General features: G+C 34.2%; 1 protein-coding gene across 1 annotated transcript in view; it reads right to left on the bottom strand.

Moving 5' to 3' along the window:
* The window catches only part of RNF17 (ring finger protein 17), a 119,901-nt gene that overhangs the window by 12,810 nt on the left and 87,347 nt on the right, over positions 1–19,744 (bottom strand). Inside the window, exons 27-31 of the mRNA XM_072719741.1 lie at positions 11,080–11,199; positions 10,089–10,169; positions 8,410–8,535; positions 6,869–6,925; positions 3,123–3,239 (exon numbers count right to left, since the gene is read on the bottom strand). Of these exons, the coding sequence (XP_072575842.1) occupies positions 3,123–3,239; positions 6,869–6,925; positions 8,410–8,535; positions 10,089–10,169; positions 11,080–11,199 (501 nt within the window). The remainder of the gene's footprint in view (positions 1–3,122; positions 3,240–6,868; positions 6,926–8,409; positions 8,536–10,088; positions 10,170–11,079; positions 11,200–19,744) is intronic.

Here is a 19,744-nt window from a genome sequence, read left to right as displayed (position 1 = left end):
AAATATTTTTTTAAATTATAAGAGAATATTATGAAAAATTACATGCCAATAACTGGGCAATCTCTTTCTAGGAAATAAATTCCCAGAAACATATGAACTACCAAAACTGAAACAGGAAGAAATAGAAAATTTGAACAGACCCATACTAGCAAAGAAATTAAATCAGTAATAAAAAACATCCTAACAAACCAAAGTCCAGGACCAGAATTCCCAGCAGAATTCTACCAGACATTTAAAGAAGAATTAATACCTATTCTTTTAAAAGTGTTTCAAAAAACAGAAATGGAAGGGAAACTTCCAAAGCTCTATGAGGCCAGCATTACCCTGATTCCAAAACCAGACAAAGATGCTACTAAACAGGAGAATCATACCCCAATATCCCTGATGAACATGGAAGGAAAAATTACCAACAAGATACTAGCAAACTGAACCCAACAGTTTATTAAAAGAACTATTCACCACAATTAAGTGGGATTTATTCTTGGGCTACAGGGATGGTTCAATATATGCAAATGAAACAACATGATACACCACATAAAAGAAAGAATAAGAATCATATGATCCTCTCAATAGATGTAGAAAAAGCATTTGACAAAATATAGGATCCTTTCTTGCTAAAAATCCTCAACAAAGTAAGGTTAGGTGCAACATACCTCAATATCATAAAGGCCACATACAAAAGACCTACAGCTAATATCATCCTCAATGGGGAAAAACTGAGAGCTTTTCTTCCACTGTCAGGAACAAAAGGAGATGTCCACTCTCACCACTGCTATTTAACATAGTACTGGAAGTTTTTGCCTCAGCAATCAAACAACAAAAAGTAATAAAAGGCATCCAAATTGGCAAAGAAATCAAACTTTAACCATTTGCAGGCAACATAATACTCCTTGTAGAAAACCTAAAAGACTACACACCAAAACATTGTTAGAACTTATGCCTTCAGCAAAGTTTTAGTATATTAAATCAATGCACAGAAATCTGTTGCATTTCTATACACCAATAATGAAGGAACAGAAAAAGAACTCAAGGAACCGATCCCATTTACAACTGTACCTAAACCCATAAGATACCGAGGAATAAACCTAGCCAAAGAAGTAAAAGATCTGTACTTTGAAAACTATAGAACACTTATGAAGTAATTGAAGATGACACATACAAAAAAGGAAAAACATTCCATGCTCATGTATTAAAAGAACATTGTTAAAATGTCTATACTACCCAAAGCAATCTACACATTCAATGTAATCCCTATCATCATTTTTCACAAAGCTAGAACAAACAATCCTAAAATTTGAATGGAACCAAGACCAAAGACCTCAAATAACCATAGCAATCCTGAAAAAGCAAAGCGTAGGGTACCTGGGTGGCTCAGTTGGTTAAGCGTCTGCCTTTGGCTCCTAGGGTCCTGAGCAGGGAGCCTACTTCTCCCTCTCCTTCTGCCTCTCTCCCCCTACTCATGTCTTGCTCTACTCTATGTCTCTCTCTCTTATATAAAAATATTAAAACAAAAAAAAAGGGTAAAAAAGAAAAGCAAAGCCTTGGGCATCATGATTCTGGAGTTCAAGCTGTATTACAAAGCTGTGATCAAGATAGTATGGTTCTGGCATAAAAACAGACACATAGATCAATGGAACAGAACAGAAAATCCAGAAATGGATCCACAACTGTATGGTCAGTTAATCTTTGACAAAGCAGGAAAGAATGTTCTATGGAATGAAAACAATCTCTTCAACAAACGGTGTTGGGGAAACTGGATAGCAAGATGCAGAAGAATGAAACTGGACCATTCTCTTACACAACACACAAAAATAAATTCAAAATGGATGAAACACCTCAATGTGAGACAGGAAACCATAAAAATCCTAGATGAGAACACAGGCAACAACCTCTCTGACCTCGGCTGTAGCAACTCCTTATTACATACATCTCTGGAGGCAAGAGAACAAAAGCAAAACTGAACTACTGGGGCTTCATCAAGATAAAATCTCTGCACAGTGAAAAAAATGATCAACAAACCTAAAAGGCAACCTACAGAATGGGAGAATATATTTGCAAATGACATCTAATAAAAGGTTTAGTATGCAAAATTCATAAAGAACTTCATCAAACTCAACACCCAAAAAACCAAATAGTCCAGGTAAGAAATGGGCAGAGACATGAATAGGTATTTTTCCAAAGAACACATACAGATGACTAACTGACACATAAAAAGAGGCTAAACATGACTCATCATCAGCGAAATACAAATCAAAATCCCAATGAGATATTACCTCACACCTGTCAGAACAGCTAAAATTAACTGCATAGGAAATAACAGATGTTGGCAAAGATGTTAAGAAAGGTGATCTAGCAATTGCACTACTAGGTATTTACCCAAAGAATATAAAAATGCTGACTTGAAGGGGTACATGCACTTTGATGTTTATAGCAGCATTATCAACAATAGCCAAACTATGAAGAGAGACCAAATGTCCACTGACTGATGAATGGATAAAGAAGATGTGATACATATATACAATGGAATATTACTTAGCCATCAAAAAGAGTGAACTATCGCCATTTGCAATGACGTGGATGGAGCCAGAGTGTGTGAAGTGAAATAAATCAGTCAGAGAAAGACAAATACCATATGATTTCACTCACATGTGGAATTTAAGAAACCAAACAGATGAACATAAGGGAAGAGGAAAAAAAAATAAGTGAAGGAGGTAGGTAAACCATAATAGACTCATAACTATAGAGAACAAAATGATGGTTGATGAAGGGAGGTGGGTGGTGGATGTGTTAAATGGGTGATGGGCATTAAGGAGGGCACTTGCACTAAAATGATGAGCACTAAAATTCTATGATGAATCACTAAAATTCTACTCCTAAAACCAATACTACACTGTATGTTAACTAATTAGAATATTTTTAATTTTTTAAAATTTTTTATTTATTGTTTTTTAGCGCCCCCACCCGCCCCAGGCTGGCTGGGGCGGAGGCGGGCAACTAATTAGAATTTAAATAAAATTTGAAAAAAAAATGGAAGATGGAAGTGTGAAGAATCAATCCTAAAGTTTAAGATCAATATTTCCTGTTATATTTTTAACCAACAACTAATAATTTAGATTACATACTTCATTAGGTGAGACAACATGTTTAACTTGAACAGCGTAGAGTTCTTCTGGAGGAGGCAGAGATGAAGGCAAATATGGTGGTAAAATAGGAGTCTCTGTTTCAGACAAAAGTAATTCCTAAAGCACCACAAATAAATTCAAATTTCAGAATGACTATTACAGAAATCCTAAAGCACCACAAATAAATTCAAATTTCAGAATGACTATTACAGAAATCCAATACATTAAAATTCATTACACTGCCAATTTATTTTCAATTAGCAGAAAGCAAGCTATCTTAGAAAATGAATACCACAAAATGATTTTGTTTACTAGGTCCAAAATGTGAGTAAAGATCTTTAATATTCTTTTGTTTCCCCAATTAAAAAAAATTTGTGTTAAAACAGTCATTTATTTATGTATACGTATTTACATATACACATAAAACTCTAGAAGAATGGCTAACGAACAGTTAATAGTAATTGCCACTGCTTAGTGGGACTGAGTTATTTGAGGTACAGAAAGGGGGGCTTTTTTCTATTTATATTTATTTAGTATTTCATTTATTTTTAGAATAACTACATATTTTATAGTAAAAATGAAAATAATATATGAAATACCAAAGAAGATTTAAGTTAAAAATCATCAAAAAAAAAAAAGTGTGCTCCCTCTAAGCTCCCAAAAACACAATAATAAAAAATTATGTGATTCCCAAGAGGATTCTGGCAGTCAGCAGTTGTCAAAGCAAAAATATTATAATAATGTGGGTGGTGTTTAAGTTTTAAAAGATTCTTAAATATGGTAATTAGCATAAAAGACAAAAATAATCACATTCAAATTAGATTACTTTATTACTATTTAGCATTTCCAAACTGGTTGCAAAATAGAACAAAACCTGTCTGAACCACTTAATAAAATTCAGCAAAAAGTGACTACAACTGCTAAATTTTGCTGATTTGTTACAAAGCACTTTATAACACATTTGTTATTTTTATAATCACAGGAATAAAACTCTACTTATAAGTAACTGAAGCTTTCATTAAAACTCTCACTTCCTGCACCAAAAAGCACAAATGACAAAAACAAAAATCAAAACCAAAGATTTAAAACATTGGTGCTTTTAGGGGCATCTAGGTGGTTCAGTCGGTGAAGCATCTGCCTTCAGCTCAGGTCATATCTTAGGGTCCTAGATGGAGCCCCTGCTCAGCAGGGAGTCTGCCTCTCCCTCTCCCTCTGCCCTACTCATGCTCTCTCTTTCTCTCTTTCAAATAAATAAATACAACCCTAAAAAAAAAAAAAAAAAACAACCCAGAAAGTTTGGCACTTTAAAGGACACCATTAAGAAAGTAAAAAGACCACTCACAGAATGGGAGAAAACATCTGCAAATCATGTATCTGATAACGAACTTGGATACAGAGTATATAAAGAACTCTTAGAATTTAACAAAATCAACTCAACTAAAAATGGGAAGAGGATTTTTTCCATTCTTTTCTATTTTTATTTTCTATTTTTTCTGGTTTTATTGAGATATAATTGACATAGAACATTGTATTAATGCAAGGTATACAGCATAATTTAGTATATGTTTATACTGTGAAATGATCATCACAAGTTTAATATATTAAATATAGACATAATAATAATATAATAGAAATATAATAATCATCTCATAATAGTTACAGAACTTTTTTTTCTGATGAAAATATTTAAGATCTGTTCTCTTAGCAACTTTGAAATATACAGTAGTGTTAAGTATAGTAATCATGTTGTACATTCCATCCCAGGACTTATGTATAACTGGAAATCCGTATCTTTTGATTGCCCTCACCCATTCCCCTTTCCCCTTCCCTGGCAAACACCGATCTCTTCTCTGTATGAGTTCAGTTTTTTAGATTCCACATATTAGTGAGATCATACAGTATTTGATTTATTTCACTTTGCAAAATGCCTTCAAGGTCCATCCATGTTGTCACAAATGGCAAGATTTTCTTTTTATGTGTGAATAGAACACAATTTCACCATGTAAAGATATATATGTGTGATTACACATACACACACACCCCACATCTTTATCCATTCATCCACTGACGGACACTTAGGTTGTTTCCATGTCTATTGAAAATAATGCTGCAATGGACATAGAGGTACAGATGTTTCTTTGAATAGTGATTTTGTATCCTTTGGATATATACCTAGAAGTGAAATTTAGAATAATAATCCTATTTTTAATTTTTTAAGGAACTTCCATACTGTCTTCCACAATGGTTGTACCAGTTTACATTCCCACTAATGGCGCAGATGGTTCTCTTTTCTCCATGTTCTTGCCAGCACTTCTTATCTCTTGTGTTTTTGATGATGGCCATTCTACCATGTGTAGAGTGATACCGCATTGTGGTTTTAATTTGCATTTTCCTGATAATTAAGGATGCTGAGCACCTTTACATGTACCTCTTTGTTATTTGTATGTCTTCTTTGAAAAAAATGTCTATTCAGTTCCTCTGCCCACTTTTTAATTAGATGGCTTATTTTTTTTTACTATTGAGCTGTATAATTTCTTTATATGTTTTGGATATTAATGCCTTATCAGATATATGATTTACAAATATCTCCTCCCATCTGTAGGCTGTCTTTTTATTTTGTTGATGGTTTCCTCTGCTGTGCAGAAGCTTCTTGGTTTGAGGTAGTCCCACTTGTTAAATTTTGTTTCTGCTGGCTTTGCTTTTGGTGTCAAATCCTGGGCAAAGTATTTAAGCAGAGATTTCTTAAAAAAAAATATATATATATATATATATATACAAATGTATATATATTCTCTCTCTATATATATATTATATATATAAATGGCCAAAGAGCACATGAAAAGATGTTCGTAATTACCAGTCACAAGAGAAAAGCAAATCATAACCACAATGAGATACCACTTCATACCTATCCTAGGATGGCTGGGAAAAAAGTCAGAAAACAAGTGTTGATAAGGATATCAGAAAAAAAAGTCAGATAATAAGTGTTGATAAGGATATGGGGAAAAATGGAACCTTGTACATTCCTAGTATAAAAGTAAAATGGTGCATCTCTTTTGGAAAACAGTCTTGTATTTCCTCAAACTGGTAAACAGAGTCACCATATGACGTAGCAATTCCACTAGTAAGAATTAGGTCCGTACCAAAAGAGAGGGGAAAACAGATGTCTTTATAAAAACTTGTATGCAAATGTTCAAAGCTTTATTCACAATTGCATAAAGGTAGAAACCCAACTGTCCACCAATAGATGAATGGATAAAATGTGGTACATCTATACAATGGGATATTATTCAGCAATAAAAAGGATACATGACTATAACATGAATGAAACTTGAAAATGTTATTCAGTGAAAGAAGCTGGTTACAAAGGGCTATGTATTATATGATTCTCTTTATATAAATGTCCAAAATAGGAAAATCAAGAAAGACAGGAAAATCCAGAAATCCAAAATTAGTGGTTTCCAGGACACTGGGAAAGGGAAAAATGGGAAGTGACTCCTGTTGGTATGGGGCTTCTATTTGGGATGATGAAGTGTTGTGGAATTAAATAGCTGTGATGATCGCACAACTCTGAATATACTAAAAACCACTGAATTTATACACTTTAAAAAGGTAAATTTTATAGTATTTAAATTATATCTCAATAAATCCATTATAAAAGAAAATGCTTACTTCCTGATCTTATATTAGATCCTTTGTATTGAGGAAGTGTCCAAAGATGCCAAAATATTTGGAACAAAACTTACCTCAAATCTTATTTCCCATCGTTCATCCTCGTACTTTTTATTGTACTCTGTTAGTTTCTGAAATAATATAGTATTGTTAATAAATAAACCATTTTCAACTATATAGTATTTTTTAAGGCACTTTCATATTTCGTCCCCACAAAAACTGAGTGCATGTCCTTGCTGGCATTCATTTGGTTGTTTTAACTATGGGAAAATCTAATGTTTTGAGAGTAATCTTAATACTGCAATAAGAAGCTTCAAAATTATGTTAAACACATGTCAATGGTAATTACAGTTAACCCTTGAACAACATGAGAGTTAGGTGTACCAACACTCCTGCACAGGTGAAAATCCACATATAATTTTTGACTTCCTAAAAACTTAATTACTAATAACAAAAACAGTTAACACATATTTTGTAAGTTATATGTATTATATACTGTATTCTTAAAATAAGCTGGAGAAAAGAAAATGTTATTAAGAAAAATCATAAGGAAGAGAATATACCTTCACAGTACTGTAAAAAAAATTCACACGTAAGTGGACCCAAGCCGTTCAAACCTGAGCTATTTAAGGACCACTGCAATTTATTAAGAGAGAGTAGGAGTTCTTACCTTTTCTTTTAAAGGTTCACACTGAAGAGTACAGCTGAAAGCGAGGGACTTAGTAATCTTTATAAAACCAGTTTAACAAATGGTATATCTTTTATACAAATACATGGGTATACATACACATGCACACCCATCCCCACACACATATCCCTCTGCTTATAAAAAACTAGCAGTGAGAATTATGTGTACAAAATATTATCAAAATATTATTACAAAATATTATTTCTATGTGAGAGAAGAAAGTAGTTTTCTATATATAACTGAACATTAATGATTGTGTACTGTTGGGAAAATGAATATTTAAAAATCTAATAACTGTAAATCTCGAAATAAAAATATCTTGCTTTATAAAACATTAATGCTATTGCTTATGATGATTCTCTATTTCCATTAAGTATTTATGGCATCTTGCAATGTGAAAAACATATCTATAACATGCTAATTATGTTTTTTAAAATATTAAAAAAGAGAAGCACTGGGAAAATGGAAAGGGCTTTTTATTGAAGCTAAGCTTAAAATCCAGCTCTGAGTTTCCTGTAGGAAGGCAAAATAGAGGAAATGTTACAATGTCAAATAAAAGGAAAAAACATTTTATCTGCTGAGAGAATCCTTTTCTGACTGTGAATCTTATTAACATTTTTAAATTTACATTTCTATATTTAAACAACATTCGACACCATATGGCCTTTCCACTAGGTTTGGATACACATAAACATTAACTGAATCTTAGTGCAATTAAAGTCTTTCTCAGGACATTTACAAAGCATTAAACAGTGTATTGCTTTCTCAACAAATAATTTACGATTCTCTTTACTCAACATATCAGACACCCAGAATCATACTGAAGACTTGAAGTGTAAGGCAAAGCATGACGTTTTATCCAGATTGTTTTCTACAGTTGAGATTTTTTTTACACTTTAGATTTTTATAGAAAAATTGCTCACTTACTTCTTTCAGTATTTCTTCAGAATGCTCAAAAGTACAATATTTATGGTATGCCATAAAATAAGAAAGTGACATTCCATCAAAATAGAGATGAATAGATACTTTCTCCCATGGGTTTTCAGGTAATTCCTATTTAAATTCAATAAACAAGATTATTACTATAAAAAAGTCTGTTTGAAGATTAAAATTTTAGAGTAGGGAGATATGAAATTAGATTTCTGATGATCATAGTTTACCAGTAATACTACTGTCATGGTTTCTGTAAAGTATACCTACATATCCACAAGGTAGGGAATTTTCTGGTTATTTGCTAAAAAATTACATCATCTTATACTAAGCAGAAGGATAAGTTTGAAAAGATATATTCAGAGGTAAAGAAATGAAGTTTTGTTAAAAATCCAGAATTGGCAAGAATCCAAAGAAATTAATGACAGTCTAGAAGGAGTTATGGTAATGGCTTTAAAATTATTTTTTTTAAAGATTTTATTTATTTATTTATGAGAGAGACAGAGAGAGGGGCAGAGACACAGGCAGAGGGAGAAGTGGGCTCCTGACAGGGACCCCGATGCGGGACTCGATCCCCGGACCCATGATCATGCCCTAAGCCAAAGGCAGATGGTCAACTTCTGAGCCACCCAGACATCCCTAGCTTTAAAATTCTTAAGTCGGGGGTATCTGGGTGGCTCAGCGGTTTAGCGCCTGCCTTTGGCCCAGGGCGCGATCCTGGAGTCCCGGGATCGAGTCCCGCATCGGGCTCCTGGCATGGAGCCTGCTTCTCCCTCCTCCTGTGTCTCTGCCTCTCTCTCTCTCTATCATAAATAAATAAATAAATAAATAAATCTTTAAAAAAATAAAAAATAAAATAAAATTCTTAAGTCCCCGTTAACAGTTATTAGGTAATGAACATGTACACAGCTGACACGCTGATCATTTCTCTTTGACTACACTTGGTACTACCTTAGTCCTATTGTCTCTAGTGAGTTACTGTAATTGCTTTCCAGTAGATATCCTTGCTCCTATCTTTTCTATTCTCCAGTTTTTCTCAGCAGAGCAGAGTGAAAATACTGGAATATAAGGGTAAGTCATGTCACGCCTTTGCTCAAGTCCTCAAGTGGCTGCCTGTGTCCGCTTGACAGCTGAAACTTTCACAAATCTTCTCCCATCTCCAACTGTTCTGTCTTGCTCCTTCTGCTCCAGCCCCAGTGGCTTCTCTGCCAGTCCTTGAACACTCCACACTCTGGGCATGCCCCTGCCTTGGCTCTTGGCATGTTACTTTGTAGTGTGAAATTTTTAGGTTTATAACTTGTATCTAGTTGTTTCACTAACAAGGTAAATTGAGGACAGGGATTACCTGCACCCAACACAGTGCTACATACATGGTAATATCCTGAAAACTACTACATGTATTTAAAAACATCTCCAAATCTTTGATAATGCTTCCTGGTGAGTTGTTAATAAAGAATCAGCTACTGACTTTAGTGCTTACAGAAGTTCTTAGGAACTTGCTCAAATTTAGGTTTATTTAAAACAATCCTAGAAACCAAAGTAGTGACTTTTCTGTGTTAATAAGTATATTCACAAGGAACATGGCTTGTCATAAAAATATCCCTCAAATTATGTTATCTACAACACTTTATAGCAAATAATTTAAATCAACAATATATGCTTTAAATATAAATTACCATAATGTGAATTTCCACCTCTCTCTTTGAAAGCAGTTCCTGAAGGAGTTCTACTGCATCTGGTTGCCAGACATTCCCAACCTATTTGGGATTAATAAACTCAGATTCTTTCACACTTTCAAAAAATATGACAGAAGGCAAATGAAGAAATATAAAAGTAGGCATAAACAGATAACAGTAGACAGTAGTATAAAATATACAAGCAGTTTTAAGAGAATATCATGAGTATATGATAAAAATGATCTGAAGGAACTAATAATTTACCTGAGCTTCCCCCATAGTTCTCTTGAAACATTTTATGCTTTAAAAATATAAACCTACATTAAAAACAAAGCATCACAAAACTTTTTCTTAAAACATCAATATGACAATGTGCTGCTTGTCTAATGCCTATAGTATATATTTATTAAGGAGCTGTGATTGTGTTTTTATGTTAAGAGGTTCACATAGCAAAGAATTGGGGCCTCCTCTATCTTAGTGAATCCTTCAGATGACATTCATTGCAGCATTAGTAGGGACCCTGAGCCAGAATCACCCAGCTAAACTGCTCCCAATCCCTGACCCACAGAAACTGAATGAGGGAAAGAAAATTTGTTAATTTATACCACTAAGTTTTAGCTTAATTTGTTATGTAGCAAAAGATAAAATACCATTCCTTTATCTAATTTCCAGCTTTAAATCGGTTATGATTTTATGTGAAGAAATTACTAATTTTAACAATCTTACACTTTCTCATCTATGAAGATAATAGGTCTCTTCACTTATTCAGATGATTTTTTTATATCCTTCAGTTGATCTGTGGCCTTTATGAAACACAGTAGTGCTCTTCATAAAGGCCTTTTAGCTGTCTTATTCAACTTACTTCTAAGTATTTTATTATTTTTGCTGCAACTAAAAGGGATTTCATCTTACATTCTAATTTTTAGAAAATACTGTTAATAAAAAGGACAATATTTAAAATTAATCATCCCACAAACTGCAATTTACTCACAGGTTTGGTATTACAGAGCTGACATGGAATACAAAACTGGGGTGTATCAGGATATAGTAAAATAGGGTAAAGATGACACTGTGGAATCTTCTCGGTGAATCCATGATCTAAATATTGTACCTGAAATAGGACAAATTTATAATTTAAATTTACTATTAAAAACTAGGGGCCAGAAGGGACTCTTTGGTGTATAAAACAAAGACATCCTAGAAAAATTTCTATATCTGAATCTGAAAAATTTCTAGAAAAAAGAAACCCTATTCCTTCATCCCAGTGTATTAAATTTAATTGTCAAGTTTCTTTATCCACAAACCAGTGTTTTTTTTAAAAACCAGTCTTATTAGATTTACAAATTCCTTGATTATTTTTGAAGACAATTTAGTTTTTCTAAATATTTTAGGAGCACTGATTTACATTTAATAAATAAATATATTGGTTTTCTTGTTGAATTTTAAGATTTCTTTGTACATTTTGGAAAACAGTCTTTATCGGATATGTCTTTTGCAAATATTTTCTTCCAGTGTGTGACTTATCTTCTCAAGTCTTCTCATTCTTTTCATACTGGCTTTCACAGAGGGGAAGCTTTTAATTTAAATGAAGTCCAACTTATTCTTCAATTTTTTTTTTTTTTTTTTTTACTTGAGAGTGACTGAGAGAGCGGCTGGGGCAAGCACGCATTAAGCCAGGGAAGAGGCAAAGAAAGGAGAAGCAGACTCCCCGCTGACCAGGGAACTCTATGCGGGGATCAATCCCAGAACCCTGGATCATGACGTGAGCTGAAGGCAGACACTTAACTGAGCCACCCAGGCACCCCCAGCTTATTCCTTATTTCTTTTGTGGGTCATGCCTTTGGTGCTGTATCTAAGAAGTCATTACCATACTCAAGATCACTGAGATTTTCTCCGCTATTTTCTAGGAGTTTTATAGTTTTGTGTTTTACATTTAGATCTGTGATCTATTTTGAATTAATTTTTGTGAAGGGTATAAATGGGTGTAAAAGTCTAGATCCAGTTTTTGCATGTGGATGTCCACTTGTTCCAGCAGCATTTGTTGCAAAAATAATCTTGCTTAGTTGTATTGCCTTTACTCCTTCGTCAAGTATCAGTTGACATTTACATGGGTCTATTTCTAGGCTCTTTATTCTATTCCATTGATCCATTTGTTTATTATTTTGCTAATACCACAATGTCTCAATAACTATAACCTTATAGTAAGTCTTTTTTTTTTTTTTTTTTTTACCTTATAGTAAGTCTTGAGGTCAGATAGCATTAGTGTTTTTTCTTCTTCTTTAATATTTTGTTGGTGCCTCTGGGTCTTTTGCCTCTCCATATAAGCTCTTTAATCAATTTTTTGATATCCACAAAATAACCTGCTGGAATTTTGGTTGAGACTGCATTGACTATATAGATCAAGTTGGGAAGAACTGACATTTTGATATTGAGTCCTCCTATTCATGAACACGGAATAACCCTCTGCTTATTTTGATTTTATTCAACAGAGTTTTGCAATTTCCTCATATAGATCGACATACTCTGTTACAGTTGTACCTAAGTATTTTGTTTTGGGGGTTGCTAATGTAAATGGTATTGTGTTCTTAATTTCAAATTCTACTTGTTCATTGCTGGTCTACAGGAAAGTGATTGACTTTTGTATGTTAACCCTATATCCTGCAACTTTGTTATAATTGCTTATAGTTCCAGGAATTTTCTTGACGATTCTTTTGCATTTTTTATACAGATAAACATGTCATTTGTGAACAAAGTGTTATTTCTTCCTTCCCAGTCTATCTTTTCTTTGATCTTATTGCATTAGCTAGTACTTCTAGTATAATGTTGAAAAGGAGTTTTAAGAGGGAACATCTTTGCCTTGCTCCTCATCCTAGTGGGAAAGTCTTGAGGTTCTCTTAAAGTATGATATCAGCTGTAGGTTTTTTGTAGTTAGCCTTTATCAGGGGAGAAAGTTCCCCTCTATTCCTATTACAGAGTTTTTAGCATGAAAGAGTGTAGATCCTCTCAAATGCTTCTTTGGCATCTAACTGATATGATGGTGTGATTTTTCTTTTTTAGCCTGTTAATGTGATAGGTTACATTACCTGATATTCAAATGTTGATTCAGCCTTAAATACCTGGGATAACTCCCATTTGGTCATGATATATACATAATTATTTTTATACATTGTGGATTTGATCTGCTAATATTTTGTTGAGGATTTTTGCATATGTTCCTGAGAAATACTGGTCTGCAGCTTTCTTTTCTTTTCTTTTTTCTTTTTTTTTTTTTTTAGCTTTCTTTTCTTTTAATGTCATCGTCTGGTTTTTGTATTATGGTAATGCTGGCCTCACAGAATGAATCAGGAAGTCTTTCCTCTGTTTCTATTCCCTGAAGAGACTGTAGAGAGGTAAAATATCATCCTTAAATATTTGGAAGAATTCACCAATTAATCCATGTGGGCCAGGTGAGTTTTTTTGGGGAAGGTTATCAATTACCTTCGAAATTCAATTTCTTTATTAGATATAGGACTATTCAGTCTTCCTACTTCTTCTTGTGTGAATTTTGGCAGATTGTGTCATTTAAGGAATTTGTTCATCTAGCTTATCAAATTTGTGAGCACAAAGCTATTCATAGTATTCCTTCATTATCTTTTGATGTGCTTAGAATCTATTAGTATCTCCTCTTTCATTTCTGATATTAGTAATTTGCGTCCTCTTTTTTCTTAGCCTGGCTGGAGGCTTATTGACTGCACTGATGTTTTCAGTGAAACCACTTTTTTTTTTTTTTTGGAAAGTGAAACCACTTTTAATCTCAAAGATTTTCTTTTGTTTTCAATTTCATTGATTTCTGCTCAAATTCTTATTTTTTCAACTTACTTTGGATGTCTTTTTGTAGTTTTCTAAGGTGAAAACTTGGAAAATTGATTTTATCTTTTTAAAGATTTTATTTATTCATGACAAACACAGAGAGGCAGAGACATAGGCAGAGGGAGAGGCAGGCTCCCTATGGGGAGCACAATGCAGAACTCAATCCCAGGACCCTGGGATAACGACTTGAGCCAAAGGCAGACGCTCAACTACTGAGCCACTCAGGTGTCCCTGAAAAATTGATTTTAATCTTTGTTCTTTTCTGATCTATGCACTCAGCGCTATTAATTTCCCTCTAAGCACTGCTTTTACTGCATCTAATAAGTTTTGGCATTTTATTTGAGAAAAAAGGAGAGAGTGTAAGGGAGAGAGGCAGAGACAGAATGTTAAGCAGGCTCCATGTTCAGTGCAGAGCCTGATGCAGGGCTTGACCTCAGGACCCTGAGATCATGACCTGAGCTGAAATCAAGAGTCAGACACTTAAATGACTGAGCCACCCAGGTGCCCCTCATAAGTTTTGATAATTGTGTCTTCATTTTTTAGTTCAAAATATCTTTAAATTTCTCGAGATTTCTTCCTTGACTCATGTGTTATTTAGAAGTTTGTTATTAAATATCTTATGTATTTTGGGATTTTCCGGTTATCCATCTGTTACTGATTTCTAGTTTAATTACATTGTGGACTGAAAGCATTTGATTTCTACCCTTTTAAACTTACGGTGTGTTTTATGGCTCAGAATGTGGTATATCTTGGTAAATGTTCCATATGAGCTTGAGAATACATATTCTGCTGTTGTTTGATGAATTAGTCCAAGGATGCCAATTCTATCCAGTTGATTGATGGTGTTTTGAGTTCAACTATGTCCTTGCTGATTTTCTGCTTGCTAGACTTTCCCATTTCTGATAGAGGGGTGTTGAAGTCCACAAATATGATAGTGGGTACATCTATTTCTTCTTGTAATTCTATTAGTTTTTGCCTGATGTAGGCTGACTCTGTTGTGAGGCACATAGAGAACTGACCCCTTTAAGTAATGCCCTTCTTTATCCCTGATGTCTTTCCTGCTTTGAAATCTACTCTGAAATTATTATAGCTACTCTGCACTCTTTTGATTAGTGTTGACATAAAATATTTTCCTCTATCCATTTATTTTTAATCTATATATCTTATATTTCAAGTGAGTTTTTTATAGACAACATATAGTAAATTGGTGCATTTAAAGCACTGATCTTCAAAGCAATTACTGATATGGCTAGATTAATATCCAATATATTTGCTACTGTTTTCTATTTGTTGCTTTTGTTATTTTTTTCATTTTTTTGTCTCTTGTAAACTGAGCATCTTATATGATTGCATTTTGTTTCCTAGTGTGTCAATTATACTTTTTAAAAAGCATTTTTTAGTGGTTGCCATTTACTATAATACTGAATTATTATTATTAAACATTTACACTGAATCCAAGTCTACTTTCACATAACATCATACCACTTTACAGGTATTGTGGCATAAAATAAGAAAACAACCCAAATTCCTCTTCCATTCCTTGTACCATGGTCATTCATTTCACTTATACTTAAGTGTGCATATGGTTTATGTATATGACATATTCATATGTAGTTGAATACACTGTTGCTGTTTCTTTGAGCTATTATGCTACATCTATTAAGAATAAGAAAACTACAAGTTTTATTTATCTTTTTAGAGAGCATATGCAGGGAGGGGCAGAGGGAGGAGAGAGAACTTTAAGGAGGTTGCACACTCAGTGTGGAGCCTGACATGAGGCTCAATCTCATGACCTTGAGATTATGACCTGAACTGAAAATCAAGAGTCAGGCACTTAACCTACTGAACCACCCAGGGGCCCCACTATAAGTTTTATCTTTATTATTCCTTCTTCAGAAACTCAGACCTACTTTATTATCTTCCTTCTTTTTAAATACTTTTTTTTTTTTCTTAAGATTTGAGATAGAGTGAGAGAGAGCAAGCACGATTAGGGTGGAGGGGCAAAGGGAGAAGGTGAAGCAGGCTCTCCACTGAGCAGGGATCCTGATGCAGGGCTCGATCTCAGGACCCTGGGATTATAATCTGAGCTGAAGGCAGGCATTTATTTAATTTTTGATAATAAATTTTTTATTGGTGTTCACTTTGCCAACATACAGAATAACACCCAGTGTTCATCCCCTCAAGTGCCCCCCTCAGTGCCCGTCACCCAGTCACCCCCACCCCCCACCCTCCTCCCCTTCCACCACCCCTAGTTCGTTTCCCAGAGTAAGGAGTCTATGTTCTGTCTCCCTTTCTGATATTTCCCACACATTTCTTCTCCCTTCCCTTATATTCCCTTTCACTATTATTTATATTCCCCAAATGAATGAGAACATATGTTTGTCCTTCTCCGATTGACTTATTTCACTCAGCATAATACCCTCCAGGTCCCTCCACTTTGAAGCAAATGGTGGGTATTCATCCTTTCTAGTGGCTGAGTAATATTCCATTGTCTACATAGACCACAGCTTCTTTATCCATTCATCTTTCGATGGACACCGAGGCTCCTTCCACAGTTTGGCTATTGTGGACATTGCTGCTATAAACATCGGGGTGCAGGTGTCCCGGCGTTTCATTGCATCTGTATCTTTGGGGTAAATCCCCAACAGTGCAATTTCTGGGTCGTAGGGCAGGTTGAAGGCAGGCATTTAATAGACTGAACCACCAAGGCACCCCAAAGATTTCTTTTAGTATTTCTTGAAAGCCAGGTCTACTAGCCGCAAGTTCAATTTGTGTTTCTCATTCAGTTTGAAGGATACTTTTACAGGGCACAGTATTCTAGGTTGGTGGGATGGGGTGTTTTTCTCAAGATTTTAAATATTCCAATCTACATTCTTCTTTGTATGGTGTCTGAGGAGAAGTTGAATGTAATTCTTATCTTTGTTCCTCTATAGGTGAGGTGCTTTTTCCCTCTGGCTTATTTCAGAATTTTTTTTTTTTTTTCTGTAGTTTCCCCATTTTCTTTAGTTTGAAACGATATGCCCAGGTGTAGTTTTTTTAATTTGTTTTTGTTTTTGCATTTATCCTGGTTGGTATGCTCTTAGCTCCTGGATCTCTGGGTGTGTCTGACATTAATTTGGGGGAAATTCTTAGTCATAGTTGTTTAAAATACTTCTTTCAATCCCTTCATTCTTCTCCTACTGGTATTCCCACTATAAATATCCCATATCCTTTTGTAGTTGTCTCACAATCCTCGGGTATTTGGTTATGCTTTTTCAGTCTTTGTTCTCTTTTTCAATTTTAGAAGTCTCTATTGATACATGTCATCTGTGTCCAGTCTCCTAGTAATTAATACCATCAAATGCGTTCATTTTTATTTTTGATCTCTACTTTTTTTTCTTAGCATTTTTATGTCTTTGCTTACACTGCCCATTGTCTTGCACATGGTCTTCTGTATCTATGAGAAGTCTTAGCATATTAATCATAGTTATCTTAAATTCTCATTCCGATAATTCCATCATCCCTGTCATGTTTTGTTCTGATGTATCTCTGTCTCTTCCAGTTGTGATTTTTTCCTTTTTAAAAATTTAATTGACATTAGTTTTAGGTATGCAACATGACTTGATATTTGTATATACTGTGAAATGATCACCACAATAAATCTAGTTAACATCCATTGCAATACATAATTATTTTTGTGTGAGGAAAACTAAGATTTAGTCTTAGCAGCTTTCAAATATATATCATTAACTATAGTCACCATGCTGTTCATTAGATCCTCATGATTTATTTTATAGCTAGAAGTTTGACCTAGTTGATCCTTTCACTCATTTTGCATGCCCACAACCCTCCACTTCTGGCAACCACTGATCTATTACCTGTATTCTTTTTTATTGATCGTATTTTTTTATATTCCACAAATAAATGAAATCATACGTATTTGTCTGACTTATTTCACTTAGCATAATGCCCTATAGGTCCATTTGTGCTATTGCAAATGGCAAGATTTTTTAATGACTGAATAATTTCCCATTGTATGCATATTCCATTTTCCTTATTCATTCATCAATAGACACTTAGGTTCCTTCTATATTATAGCTATTAAAAATAATGCTACGATGAACATGGGGTTGCATATATCTTTTTCAGTTAGTGTTTTCATTTCTTTCAGCTAAATACCCAGAAGTGGAATTTCTGGATATGATAGTTCCATTTTATTTTTTTGAGGAAATTCCGTAGTGTTTTCCATCGTGGCTGTACCAATTCACATGCCAACAACAGTGCACAAGGGTTCCCTTTTCTCCATGTTCTAACTTTTATTGCTTACTTTTTGATAAGTCATTCTAACAGATATGAGGTATCGTGGTTTTGATTTGCACTTCCCTAAAGATCAGTGATTTTGAGCACATTTTCATGCATGTGCTGGTCATCTGTATGTCTTCTTTGCAAAAACGTCCATTCAGATCCCCTATCCATTTTTTAATTGGATTGTTTTTTGCTATTGTATTGTACGGGTTTCTATATATTTTGAATATTAGCACCATATCAGATATGTGATTTGCAAATATTTTCTCCCATTTGGTAAGTTGTCTTTCATTTTATTGATGGTTTCCTTTGCTGTGGAGACTCTTTTTCATTTGATGTAGTCTCAGTTGTTTATTTTTGCTTTGGCTACAAGGAGTTATTGCTTGTGTTTTCTTCCAGGAGTTTTATGATTTTAGGTCTTACATTCAAATCTTTGATCCACTTTAATTTTTGTGTACAGTATAAGATATAATCTAATTTCATTCTTTTGCATGTGACCGTCCGGTTTTCCTAATACCATTTATTGAAGTGACTGTCCTTTCCCCAGTGTATATTCTTTGCTCCTTAGTCATAAATTGACCATTTATGCATGGGTTTATTTCTGAGCTTTCTATTCTGTTCCACTGATCTATGTGTCTGTTTTTATGTTAATACCATACTCTTTTGACTGTAATTTTTTTCTTGGAAGTTGGATATGATGGACTGTGTAAAAAAAAATTGCCATAAATAGGCTTTTAGTAATGTGGTAGTAAAGTGTAAAGGAAGGAGAGGTGTTCTGTAGCCCTATAAATAGATCTTAGTCCCTTAGTGGGCCTATGACTCTAGTCTATAAATTTCATAAGTGTGTCTCATTTTTGTTCTTCTCTTTTAGGCATGGGAGAGGATGGATAAAGTGAGCTGAATTTGGGTATATCCTTTATTCCATGTGAAAGGCCAGAGATAACTGGAATTGGGTACTTTCCTTTCTCCTAGGTCAGTTAGGCTGATAATATTCTAGCTAGCAAACTAGTTTTCCAGGGGCAGGCCAAATTACAAAAAAAACAAAAACAAAACAAAACAAAAAAAAAACAATGCTCTGGCATATTTCAAAAGATCTTGATGATAGAAATATGAGGGGATTTTTCTCGAATGTTTATTGTGAGAATCAGGCTGAATACCTGAAGGTAAATGCCACAGAATTGTAGGAAGCCTTCCTATGACTGGGTCACACTTAAGTTTTTAACTTACAGAGTGGTCCACACTGAATACATCAATTTCACTTCCAGTTTTGAGTTTCTGCTCCTATAAGGTGTAATTCCCTATATTTGCCTGACTCTAATTTTGGCGCAGTGGCTTACCCTGTATACTCTCTCTGTTATGGATCCAATAAGAGTTGTTGATTTTTCAGTTCGTTCAGCTTTTTACTTGTTAGAATGATGTGGCAACTTCCAAGCTCCTTATAAATGCAACCAGAACCCAGGAGTCCTCAACAGCCCATTTTTGAAATGCTTTATTTATGATAATTCAACTTCTAAATTTAGTAA

The sequence above is a fragment of the Vulpes vulpes genome, chromosome 9 (assembly GCF_048418805.1).
Source record: "Vulpes vulpes isolate BD-2025 chromosome 9, VulVul3, whole genome shotgun sequence".
Classification (NCBI taxonomy): domain Eukaryota; kingdom Metazoa; phylum Chordata; class Mammalia; order Carnivora; family Canidae; genus Vulpes; species Vulpes vulpes.
This window is presented reverse-complemented; position numbering and strand designations above follow the sequence as displayed.